General features: G+C 36.7%; 1 protein-coding gene across 1 annotated transcript in view; it reads right to left on the reverse strand.

The window, feature by feature from the left end:
- Positions 1 to 99: 99 nt before the first annotated feature.
- The window catches only part of rnf213b (ring finger protein 213b), a 29,965-nt gene continuing 16,611 nt past the window's right edge, over positions 100 to 13,453 (reverse strand). The window contains 28 exon segments of the mRNA XM_051915594.1: positions 100 to 795; positions 1,780 to 1,955; positions 3,023 to 3,112; positions 3,234 to 3,431; positions 3,624 to 3,701; positions 3,807 to 4,008; positions 4,320 to 4,500; positions 4,855 to 4,938; positions 5,045 to 5,177; positions 5,282 to 5,524; positions 5,619 to 5,704; positions 6,228 to 6,393; positions 6,939 to 7,187; positions 7,282 to 7,316; positions 7,420 to 7,501; positions 7,596 to 7,838; positions 8,073 to 8,183; positions 8,807 to 8,929; positions 9,034 to 9,224; positions 9,332 to 9,530; positions 9,927 to 10,038; positions 10,205 to 10,304; positions 10,673 to 10,818; positions 10,894 to 11,076; positions 12,171 to 12,271; positions 12,496 to 12,616; positions 12,782 to 12,969; positions 13,208 to 13,411. Of these exon segments, the coding sequence (XP_051771554.1) occupies positions 660 to 795; positions 1,780 to 1,955; positions 3,023 to 3,112; positions 3,234 to 3,431; positions 3,624 to 3,701; positions 3,807 to 4,008; positions 4,320 to 4,500; positions 4,855 to 4,938; positions 5,045 to 5,177; positions 5,282 to 5,524; positions 5,619 to 5,704; positions 6,228 to 6,393; positions 6,939 to 7,187; positions 7,282 to 7,316; positions 7,420 to 7,501; positions 7,596 to 7,838; positions 8,073 to 8,183; positions 8,807 to 8,929; positions 9,034 to 9,224; positions 9,332 to 9,530; positions 9,927 to 10,038; positions 10,205 to 10,304; positions 10,673 to 10,818; positions 10,894 to 11,076; positions 12,171 to 12,271; positions 12,496 to 12,616; positions 12,782 to 12,969; positions 13,208 to 13,411 (4,161 nt within the window). The 3' untranslated portion in view covers positions 100 to 659.

Consider the following 13,453-nt stretch of genomic DNA (forward strand, 5'->3'; position numbering starts at 1 on the left):
TTTTCTACCCCTAACGGCTGGGCTATTTGACTGTTAGTAAAAATAATTGGACAAGTTTTTGTATCTCTTGTACACAAATTTGTCACAATGTAAATGCACTGTAGATCAGTAATACAACTTTATTTGGTCCTGATTAATAGCAAAAGTAGAATGAAGCAAAATAAAAGAAGGTGTTACAACAGTACATTATTGATCAATTAATTATTGGTCTCTGAATCCAAGTCTAAACAAATCTCTAAACAATAAAGTGCCTAACAATACTGACATATTCAAAGTCCGGTAGCACTTTATTTTACAGTGTTGTTCCCTATGAACATACAATGTACTTATTATTACAGTAATTACAATAACTTAGGTAATAATTAGATACTAACCCTGAACCTACCCCTAAACCTAACCTTAACCCCTGTAGTTTCTCAGGAAAGTAAACTCAAGTACACATACTGTAAAATAAAGTGCAACTCAAAGTCCTAAAAGAGTAAACAGAGATTATTTTAATCAATTTAATAAACAATAAAAAGCCAAGCCAAGAAAGATTTAAGATGTTGGAATGAGTCCTATACAACAGAAATGACAAAGGCAGCAACATCTGACAACAAAAGTAGTCCAGATCTTTTCACATATTATTCATTTTGGTTCAGTTCATTCAGAAGAACATTTCAATGTTTGAACTCCACTGCAAGCCTCCAGATGTCTGCTGCTTTAGCCAAAGTAATTTCCTCTGGAAGACTCTCTAGACCAGGAAAAGAAGTGATGTTCTTCTCCTCCAAATGAAATTCCATGGTGGACCTGATGCTATGTGGTGGAACACAGAAAGAGAAAGGAGGAAGGGTGTTCAGTGGTGTGGTTTAGGATCAACAGTTAGCTTTGGATTCTATTGTTCTCAGCACACGCATTCCTTTTCTTTCCGACCAGCTGCCTGCTCAGTAGGTGACCAGAACAGGGCATACTGACAGATGGGAGCCTGGAGGGGTCAAAGTGTGCCTCTCTTGGGTCTAAAAGCCCACAGGTCTCCAGGGAATGACTAGGTCTGGGAGGTCTGCATTGTTGTGATTGAAAGTGCCCATTCTGGGTAAAACTTAAAAGACTCTTATGTCTCTTTTTGTCATGGGAACTTGGTACTAAATGCTCTAGGATCTATTTAAGTGTATTTGCTTTGCATGCCAGAACATTTCCTGACTTTTTATTTTGAGAATAATTACCCTAAAATGATATTGAAGTGCAAGACATTCGGAATTGGATTGATGTTTTCAATCACAAGCCAGATATCAAAAGTTATATGTTTCATTGTCATTCAGTATTCAAATTAATTACTATTCAGATCTCCAAAATACTTGATTGGCATTTTGCTGTATATTTTTGTATAATGTTTACTGTACAACAATTTTCAAATCAATATTTCATGTCCATTTATTTATTTCTTTGGTAATTAATGCAAATATATGGGATAAATTAGTACTATTACAAATAATTATTGTGAAATAAACCCCTTCAGTGTCATAAGACCCCTTTGCTTTGTTTCAGGGTCCTGATCATTCTGTGAAGGTTTATTTTGCAATAATGAATGGCTGACTGTTGTTATCCCTTATGAAATTTATATTTTAAATGCTTAGCATTATGTGAAAAATGTTCAGGCCATTTTTGTAGCCAGTTTGCCTTTTGTGGCCAGTTTGCCTCATCAAACCCCACTCTCACAAATGGTGAGCCCAGAAGGCTGCCATCCAGATGGCTAAATTGCAGGGTAAATAAAAATGTAAAAAAAATAAGATCAGTTCTTACTCCCAATGCGGAGCGAAGCCGTCTTCCACAGTGCTGTTGGTCTTGAGCTGAAGGATCTCATGTAACTCCAAAGAGAAAGTGTCAATATCTGTGAGCCCAAGGAAAACCTTCACTTGCTTTCTTTCCTCTGAATCCAGTTTATCTCTGAATTCTTTGGACAAGTGCTGGAATGGATCCTGTAAAATTGTAAAACATTTGGTAAAGTAAATTAGAGAAACCATAATACTCCTAACCAATACAAATGAAAACATCATTAATATGTTCTGGAACGAAGCATGAAAAAATGCCATAATGTCATCTTTCCAGCTATTCAGAAGAGCCTGGGTTAAAAGTCTTTGAACTGTTGTTTGTGGCACACGCTCTCTTATTAAAGCTTGGCACACTCTGACCAACACTTTCCCTTGGATTTACAACCCTCGTTTGTCCACTCTCTCTGTTGTTTAGGGTCAATCAGAGGAGGTCAACAGAGGTTACTAATAATGGAGTCAGTTTAGAGACAGGCTAAATAGCTAAGCAGAAGGGGGTAGGGGGGTTGGGATTAGATGCCTATTCAAGGAATGCACTGTGAAAACATTTATTTTAACAGAAATTATTTATGTATATACTACCATTCAAAAGTTTGGGGTTAGTAAGATTTTTTTTTTTTTTTTTTTTTTTGAAAGAAGTCTCTTATGCTGACCTTATGCTAATTATTATTACAATTTAAAATAACTGTCTAATATCTGTCTAATTTATTTATCTAATTTGTTTTCTGTCTAATATATTTTAAAATTTAATTTACTCTGGTGATGACAAAGCTGAATTTACAGCAGTCATTACTCAAGTCTTCAGTGTCATGCAGTTCTTCAGAAATCATTCTAATACACTAATTTGGTGCTCAAGAAATTATTATCAGCTGTGCAGCTTAACATTTTTGTGGAGAAAGTGATGCATTTTTGTCAGGATTCTTTGATAAACAATGTTAGAAGAACAGCATTTATTTGAAAAATAAATTTTGTAACATTACAAATGCCTTTACTGTCACTTTTGATCAATTTAATGCATCCATGCTAAATAATACTACTAATTTCTTTAAAAAAAATACATAGTCCATCTTTTTATACGAAGGCAGCGGCTATTTGCACAAAGTGTAAAGTAAAAATACTATGAGATAGCTATGTGTCTTAATGATATACAGTACTATGTGTCTCAAAACAACCTTCTTGTACGTTTTACATCACAGCTAGGCTGAATGTCAAATTACCTGTCCTTTCCTCCTCATCTGTTCACTCTTCCAGCAGGTAAGGAGCTGCCAGGTGGCTGTGCACTGACTAAGCCGGTTCTCTTTTAAAGCCTAAAACCAAGAAGCGTGGATTTGAATTACAGAATCACATAGTTGATACGCACTGATAGTAGTGGCAAATACCTGCTTGGTTAAATTTGCTTTAAGTTACTACTTTAAATACATGTCTCACCTCAGCTATGTTGCTTGAGATCTGCTGGTGCATTTTCAAAGAGTCTGTCAGATATGACAGCAGCAGGGCCTGTGGGTCTCCTCCAGTTTTACCTAGGAAACGAAGTCCAATCTCCACGGTATACACTGCATCACACACATCAGTGAATGAACGCAACATTGATCTCATGGAGCTGAGCAGAGAGCCCTTTAGTGGTTCCTGTCAAACAAATGGGAAAAATGAGGCATCCTTAAGAAGAAAAAGTGCTTTCAGTTAAAGAAATATTCAAGTGGACTTTCAATTAAATAAAAATATATTAATAAATAATTATATATTTCTACAGTATGTCACCATTAACATAGTCTGTTTTGGATAAAATGAATGAAGTGCAAAGAGACTGAAGAAAATTACCTGAGGTATTTTGGATCTGACCTCATTGAGGACTTCTATAAAATTCTGATGGCGTCTTCTCAAATATTTATCAGTGTCCTGCATTAAATTTTTAATTATGAATTCTCACTGTTTAGTAACAAATGAATCTGGTCATATATTGAACACCAGTAAGATAGTAAGGTTTAAAATGAGTGGACTCACTGTTTGAATGCGTGGTTTGCTTGCAAAAAATCGTCTGCTGAGTTCTCTCTCAATAGCCTCATGATCAAAGGAGCTCACTGTCTGCTGACCCTTCTCAAGTGTGTAATGGCAGTTAGCTAACACCAGAGGGAGCAACTCCCGCTCCGGGTGACACAGGGCAAGTTGGCTCTCGGACAGCGCCACCAATGGAACTTTATAGTCACTGTAAGATAAAATGCAACTAATTGACATGCATCAATAAGACGATGAAACACATTTAGGGTGCTTCTCAAACGGAAGGCTGCTTATCTCGGCTGCCACATCATCAAGCACTGCTGAAGGCATCTCAATTTGAAGGGGGGGAGGGAACGTGTGACGTAACTTACTAGACCATGTCATTCTAGCATCTAATTCTGAGGAGGACTCTAGCCTACACACCTTCGAAGGAAGGTGAGCAAGAGACTTCTCAAAAACATTAAAAAATCTTACCAACTAAATTTGAATAGTAGTGTACACTCTTTCTCAAATACACACCTGTCTTCCTGGTGACAGATTTTTCTGGCTTCTCGCACAAGACTGTTGTGTGTCTCAGACAGAAGATCTATGACTGCGTGGAGACATGAGCCTGGTCCGCGACGACTCAGGGAGAGAAACTGCCCAGAGCTTTCCTTAGTTAGGTCTTTTTCACAAAGTGCATGATCCAAACCCACTGAAGCTGAAATAATAAAACAACCCAGCAGGTTAGCCAAATTATTGTGTTTTCTACGTATCTGTCTGTTATCCATTTTTCATTCTGTACATTATAACATTGTGCTGTTATAATGATGTCTAAATTCACTTGTAGCATTTAACTGTTTTAAGCATTTGTAAATTTTAAGTTTTTTTATTTTTTATTTATCTAGACAAAATAGTATAGAATTTTAACATTGTCCATTTTTTAATTTTATATAATATTATCCATTTATAACGTGTTTGATTCACAGGAAACACATAAAGATAATTGCTGATTGCACTGCAAGTTGCTTTGGATAAAGAAGCATCTCATAAATTAAAAATGTAAACAGCTTACTGTTATTGGATATTTCCATTCTGAGTTGGTTCCACACCTTCATGAAGATCTCTACTCTTTCCGACAACAATTTCTTCTGTTGGCCTATATTCAGTGACACAAATTACAGTACAGTAATGTTACATATATACAAAAGCTTCATAAATCAATCAACTAGCTATCTCCACCAGTGAGTATAAGCATGACAGACCAGCAGGAATACTGTGCAGCAGTGAAGCGATGGTGTGGGTTTGGGTCTCAGAGCCTGAAGGAAGCACTTTCATTAGATCAGACAACAGGGCAGCAAGAGCCGGCAAATGGATCAGCTGTCGTATGCAGTGTACCTGATAAACACAAACACACACATGTGGATATACATTTGGGGAACATGCAACTTCCGTAATGTAACGCAAGGACCTGGATAATTATATGTCTTCAGCTAATGAACCTTATTGACAAAAAGGGTAAGCAGGGCTGCTTGACTCTGGTGTATTTGCTGCGATAAGCTTTCCACCGTTAGGACAGGTGAGGGGCTCCAGAAGGCAGAGTGGTGAGTGGGGCAGTTAGTGGGGAGATGAAGGTTCTCTATTTTTTGAGGGTCTCCCCTCAGCATCTTCATCAGGGGGCTGTTAAAAAGTCGGTTATCAGCTGCAATCAGGTCCTGTGCATCGCCCAACATCCTGTTCATATCCTGAAAACAGAGACAAAGGTTGACCAAAGCAAGTATATTATATGACTAAATATTTAATGTATTCCCTTCTTGATTTATCAGTATCAAGACTGACCTGTAAAACAGGATCGATGACTGTTTTACACACTGTACTCTCCCACTGTTCTCTGGACTTGCGTGAAGACAGATTTACGCCAGCACCTGATGTAGAGGAAAAAAATATTTAAAAAAACATAGGTTCTCTGAATGCACAATTTTTTTTCCAGTGTTGTTACTATTAATTAAAACTAAAAGTATTAAAAATAGTTTTCTGTAATTGAAGTAAAACTGAAATAAAATAGAAATATTAGATAGAAAAACTTACACAAAAATTAGAAATGTTGCTGTGGCAACTAACTGAAATAAAGTTTAATTTGAAATACTAAAATTACTAAACCTAAAACTTAAAAAAATAAAACTATACATAAAAATTAAAAAAGGACTAAAACTAAAAATGACAAAAGCATATGACAAAATTACAAAAACTTAAACCAAAATTTAAAAAATATATTAATAAATACTACAACAGTATATATATATATAAAAAAAATAATACTGAATTTTGTTCAAACCAGGTAACTACCATCCATGTTATGCTGTTCTTTGTTACAATTTTAAGTAAAATGCATGCAACACTGTCTAAAGTTCAAGAAGGTTTAACTTTAGTCAAGATTAATATGGATACCTGAGGTGGCCTGTAGAGACCTGCTGAAGACCAGATGAATTATAATGGCAGTGTCGTCCATGTTAAGATTCAAAGTCTTCCCAAGAACCTCCATGTCCTTCTCGAGATGTTGCCAAAGGAATTCACCAACATCATAAACAGGTGGTTTGATCATATTTCTGATGCCCTGTGAAGAACCAAGTCCTTTAGAAAATTTGCTCATTAGCTCATTTGATAACGCTAGTGGCCGACTGACTTTAAGTAGTTGGCGTTATTTAGATAAGAGTTTAAAAAACAAAGGGAGTTAGGCCGTGTGTCCACCAAAGCATTTTTTCTGAGGTTAGCGTATTTTTCCAATTGTTTTCAATGGGAGTGCCGCGTTTTAAAAACGCCAGGAGCATAACGAGGCCCTGAGCGTGTATTTCACGCTGAAATGCTAAGCGCTCGGTGTTTTTTACCGGTCACCAAGAGCTGAAGAATGTTCAACTTTGGGTAAAACATAGTGCTCATCACTGTCACTTTGGACTCAGCCATCCAATCACAGTGGAGGAGGGGCGGGACAAATACAACACCGACCAACCACCACATTCTGCTTGTACAATGTCAACAGATGACAGCAACAAGCATAATAACAGAACAAAGTGCTAAGTGGACACACGGCCTTAGCATGCAAAACCAAGTCTAATGTCAACTTTTACACACACATTGCCTTTAGGATTCCTTCTTTTTTACCTGTTGTTGATGAATGGCCCCTTGTAACATGGCCAGGTGAAGACATAGACGGAGGACACAAGACTGTGCTAGAGTGAGAGCTCTGTTTGGGGCTTCAGACCGGTTTTCAGCTTGCCCCAGTATATGTCCAGGTTGTGTCAGGTCTTTGACTCTAGTGACTGGTGTAAAACCTTCCACTGGGTTATGGTTCAGGCCTCCTATAGGCACTCCACAAGTGTCACAACGTGAAGTAGCCATTGGTCGGCCACACTAAACAAGTGAAGAGAAATAAACAATCATAATCATTTCCCAGACCACATTATCAATTCATTCAAATGAAAATGAATGAAAATATACTTCTCACCTTTGTCACAAAGCTTGGATGGCCATTAGAACAAACTGTAAGGTAGGAACGAAAAACAAATTATTTTAGTTAGGTGGCATTATTATTATTATAGAAGTATTATTATTTTCATTGTCTTCATGGACAAGTCACACTCACAGTACATCTGCAGTTTTTCGCCCTTGAGCCACTGCTGGGCTTCACTGGTATGGTCATCAGGCATTGTGGGTAGGAAGGCTTCCTGAGGATGAATAGAGAAGCATGGCTATTTTAACCATCATCCTGATCAATTTAAACACCAAAATATGTATTATTCATTAAGTAGTGGTCCTTACTGTCATTTTTAGAGGTTGAGAGGCAATGTTGTAGAGAGGATTGAGCAGTCCGTTTCCACTGTAAAACACTGCGCTCGCATGCACTAGGAGCTCCAGTATAGGACGACGCTGAGCAGGTACACCTGCACTGAGACTCAGGTTAGATCCTGGACCTCCAATCTGATTGGATAAGAGAGCGGTGCAAAGCTCTCTAGCATGTCCTGAGAAGTTCTCTCTAACAACGTCCTCCAAGAAGCTGAACTCCTGTTCACAGAGAGGAAAATTTAGTCTGCCAGGAGTGTTTTGCATATTTTTTTCTGAATCTCATAAAGTATAGGCATTCATACTCAAACATGTTACTATTACATGCGAGATAAATTAAAAAACATGTTTAAATGTTGATAACTATGTGAAACTGTTGCCATTTCAAACGTAGCCATATATGTATTCTAATTGATATATGGATTAATAAAATCATAAAACCTAACGAACACTTACCTGTGCTTGAGGATATATAGCTCTTTCAGGTGACATGAAGCAACAAGTGACCTGCCTGAACACAGCTAGAGTCAGCAGGACGTTTTTCACTGGGCCAGAACCAACCACTTCCTGAAAAAAAAAAATTATAAAACTGTTAACACTCAAGCTCCAGGAACATTCATTATACACCACGGTTCAGATCTTTGGGATCAGAAACTTTTTTTTTTAAGAAATTGATACTTTTATTCATCAAGGATGCATTAAATGTTCTTTTGAACTTTCTATTCATCAAAGTATCCTAAAAAAGGCATCACAATTTCCATAACAATATAAAGCAGCACAACTGTTTTCAACATTATTAAAAATAAGAAATGTTACTTGAGTATCATAACAGCATATTAGAATGATTTCTGAAGGATCATGTGACACTGAAGACTGGAGTAACGGAATAAATTACATTTTAAAATATAATAAAATAAAACACTTGTTTTAAATGGTAATAATATTTCACAGTATTACTGTATTTCTGTTCAAATACATGCAGCCTTGGTGAGCATTAGAGACTTCTTTCAAAAACATTAAAAAAATCTTACTGACCCCAAACTTTTGAACAGTAATGTAACATTATACAGTGCATAAACAAACACTCTCAAACGTATCATTAATTAGACATACAACATAAAAAAGTCTTTTTTTGTAAGTGGTTTGCTCACACAATAATGTTTTTGTGTGCATTGTTCATAGACACTGACCCTTAGAGCATCTTTGAGTCCATTTGTTGTGCCTTCCTGCAGTGCTTTTCCCACTCCATTTCTAAGAATGAGGTAAGACTGACCACAACACAAAAAACGATCCACCTCTGCAGGAATCAACCTCTGTAAAAGAAAAAATAACAATTAATTTTTCCAAACTTAATTTTGTTATATAACTATATATACTGTAAACACCATAAAAACAACATTATTTTGAATGGACATACATGAAGGCGTAGTATCTCAGCAGGAAATATCCATTCATAATCAGTGCTGTTGATCAGTGCTTGCAGACAGTCCATGCCAGCCTGCCTGTTGAGTGCTCGAAAAAGGTAAACTCTGTACCACTCATTGTCACAGTATACACACACAGCCTTCACCTGCTCCAAAAGCTTTAGCTCCACTTCCTCCAAATTATCTGAAAGACACCAAACATATGGAAATATTTCACAGTTTTGCAAATGTTATCTACTGTTATTCATTTAAGCATTGCAATGAATTGGTCAGACCAGAAGACCCTCTTACCATTTTTTTGGCCGATAGCTCTAGACAGGATACGGGCAGCAGAGTCCAGACACATTCTGAGGCGAGCCATAGACAGCAGAAACTCAGCTGGGTCAGTCTGTCTGGAAGGTGTCTGTTTACGAGCCAGTCGGCTAAGGAAGCTTGAGCTCTCCTTCACATGTTTATGATCTCCATTTAATCCAGAGCAAAACAGGGAATCCTGAAACATACATCTGCTTTTAGAGACAAGTATGCACATTTTTAAATAATAATTAATGTGGCTGAAAGCAGAATACAGTTGTTGGTAATTATACCTATAAAAAATGACAAACATATTTAGTGCATTTCTATGCATTTGCTAACGTACTCTAGATGGTTGCTAGGGCATTGCTAGGTGGTTGCTTACTGGCCCAAAACAAAAGAGTCTTTACATATGGTCCATGGGTTGTCCACCAGACAAAAATTGTAAGTGTAATATACAGCAAGTATGATTACATTTGATGAATCATTCTTGTCCATGGCACAAAACGGATTAAGCGCCAAAGTTTAGTACTTGAGCAATAGTAAAAGTGACACTTGCCATTATTGAGTACAAAAGGGTGAGATTATGACACACCTGGAAACAGTTAACAAAGAGTCGGTACAGTTCAGTTCTGTCCTCCTGGTCCAGAAGCTTGCTCTCCAGGTCTTCTAAGTACCTTTGAATATGCTTCTTCACCTGTTTGAAACTAAACAGATTATCTTATTTCAAACTGTTCTTTATAAGAATGAGGAAGACTCTCAAAACAACAATGAACAGAACAACTCACTATAAAGTTATACACAAAAGGTCACATATGCCTGGTGTGTTAAAGTGTATGTACTGTATGTGTGTTTGTGTCAATATTACAACACCTGTATTGCAGAAGGAGTTTAGGCAGCACAGAGCGCACCACAGGACTCTGGTCAACACATTCCAAAAATGGGGTGAGCTCTCTGGTCTTGTAAACATCTCCTGTAATGTTCATAGACATATAAACATAAACATTATAAAGATTAAAAATCATTCTTTCTAGATCTTTGCACTGAATTGGTTGACCTGTTTTCCAAAATCATCCATTCATAGCAGTTCTTAAGTTATTAGCATATTGGGGGGGGGCTTAAATTTCGGTCTGTTTTTCACACAAAGCTATTGTATGATTTCAGAAGACTTGGAATACAGAACATTGCATGGACCCCTTTTATGATATTTGAATGCTAAATTTACATCCTTTTTGAAGCTTGAAAGCTCCAGTCCTTATTTATTGTAATTGCACTAAAAAGTAAAAGTAAATACAGAAATTTTATTTTGAGATGGAAAATTCCACATGGAAATTCACCCACCTTGTGCCGAGATGAGGAGAGAAAAAAGCAGTTCCACCAGGTCCTCTGGGGGGTCTTGTTTTTCAGTCAGACAGAAGCGAGAAACCACCTCCAGGAAAAATGCGTTACAGCATTTTCTTATCTCTTTATGCTGCTTCAGGGCTAAGCTGTAACAGACAAAAAAATCAGACTTTACAGTCTATATAAGTCAGCGGTTTCCAAGAACAAGGAATTAAACTCACTCTATGGTTGTGGAGACAATAGGCTGGAAGTTGTTTGACAGAGGTGCTCTGCACATGGGACAGTACTCTGCTCCTCCTATCTCTGTGGATCTCCTCAGACAGGACAGGCAAAACACATGCTCACAAGGAAGAGTAGTGGGCTCTGACAGTTCTAACAGACACACAGAGCACTTCATACCATATCTGTGAAGAAAGAGTATATAGAAATAAACAAAGGTTATAAATCATTAAGTAATGCTTAGTTCAAGTAATATGCAGATTTAAAATAAAATAATATATTTAAATATATTCAAATAAAATATTGTCATATAGTTTCAAATAAATAATAATAATCAATTAGGAATGTAACAATACCCTCATGTCACAATTCGATACATATCACGATACTGAACTCACGATACGATATTAATGCGATACTCCAAGACCTAGTAAAAGGTTAATAAAAATGTTTTGTTGATTAAAATGCTAAATTTGGTATTACATTGGGGGTGGAAATAAATAGGCTTGGACTTGGTGCTGGTAACCCAATATACAGGGCAATGGTGACAACAGAATAAAAATATTCATGATTCTGACTCTGAAACAGATTTATTTTATACAAATATGTTAGCACTCTGTCACTGACTAGATATATTTAAAATAATGTAGGCCACTTTTTACTGGTAACATAAGACATTTGGCATTATCAGGACCTACAAATATTTCCCCAATGAATTATTAAACATTATATTCAACAATATATATAGTAGTTGGTAACACTTTACAATAAGGTTCATTAGTTAACATGAACTAATAATGAACTGCATTTACACAGCATTTATTAATCTTTGTTAATGTTCATTTTAACATTTACTAATACATTATTAAAATCTTGTTAACATTAGTTCAAGCACTGTGAACTAACATGAACAAACAATGAACAACTGTATTTTCATTAACTAACGTTAACGAAGATTAGTAAATACAGTAACACATGTTTTGCTCATGGTTAGTTCATGTTAGTTAATACATTAACTAATGTTTAACTAATGAACCTTATTGTAAAGTGTTAGCTAGTAGTTTAATATAGTACTGACACTAAAACTCTATAAACTTGAATTTTTACTCACATAGTAATTTTCATTTTGGGTGAACTATACACAATACATATTGTCACTATCCACGATACATAATGTTGCATTTTTGTATTGCGATATATTGTGACATGATATATTGTTACATCTCTATAATCAATCATAGCATCTAATATTATACAGCTCAATGAAATTCAAGTGTACCGCAGTTCTCTGCTGATGGACTCATCGTGGTAATCATTGAGTATGCGGATGATTTTCTGAAGATTGTCTGTGCTCCTCAAATCAGGAGACTCTTCCATTAGCTGTGAGAAAGGAAATATAAACAGCATATATGCTAAGGACTTTTAGGGTTCTAAACTCAAATTTGTCACTTTGATTCAGCATCTACCCCGAGAAAATTTGCTCTAGTAAAATTTTACCATAACAAAATGGTCTCATAATAATGTGAGGAGGCTACAGGGGTTTCCAGTACACCAATGTCTCGTATAAAAGTAATGAACAGAGCAAACAATAAGCCTAGACTCACCCCATGCAACTGACTGCAGTGTTTCAGAGTCAGTGCTTTTATCCGCTCATCTCCCACTTTCATTTTGATGACCACCTTTTCAATGAAAGCAGCCACTAGCAGCAACCCCTGAAAGACAGACCTAAGGAAATAAAACAAAAGATTTTTTGTAAGAAATCATTTGAACAAGAAATCATGACATATATATGGCATATATGACATGATATATATAGAAATATTTGTTCATTTAAAACCATGTTTTTAAATTATCCAATTTTCTAATTCTGTAACATTCTTTATAGCTCACTTTATAGTGTCCAGGTGTTTGAGACAGCCCAGGCTGCAGAGGGCGCTGTAGTTGGTACTAAGCACTCTCTCTAAACATGGCTGAAGTTTCTCAACTCTTTGCAAGAAGGTCTGGCATTCAATTAGTGATGTTACGGGTAGGAGCTTTGTTTCTTCAACACAGATACCAACAGCTAGAATGTCCTCACACTGTAATAAAACATTAGTCATCTCATTTGTTTAAATTTAGTAGTTTGACTGCACACACTGGTCTCTCACTCACTGGTAGTTATTTTGCTACATTGCAGTAGTTTAAATAGGCAGTGGAATCTAAGTCACTAGCATGAGTTGACCAACTAGCCAAGTTTTGCTGATGAACAGCTTAACCAGACTAGCATAAATAATCCTAAATCAACATGGAAATTCATGCTACACTCCTGCTTCTCACCATGTCAGGGCTTTGTCTCTTTGATCTTTCTTGTTGGATGATGGGAACCAGTTGAGGGTTGAGCTGAAGGGTATGTGATAATGTGTCCAAGCGTGGGGCGTAGATTTGGGCTGCTGCAAGGATCCATGCTGGAGAGAGCTCAGGAGTTACTGACATCTCCATCTGCAGAGCAGACACACAACCCTGCACTGCAGAATAAAAGACCTGTAAAAAAGAAAAACACACACACCCATAGACGCCCACATT

The sequence above is a fragment of the Ctenopharyngodon idella genome, chromosome 12, assembly GCF_019924925.1.
Source record: "Ctenopharyngodon idella isolate HZGC_01 chromosome 12, HZGC01, whole genome shotgun sequence".
Classification (NCBI taxonomy): domain Eukaryota; kingdom Metazoa; phylum Chordata; class Actinopteri; order Cypriniformes; family Xenocyprididae; genus Ctenopharyngodon; species Ctenopharyngodon idella.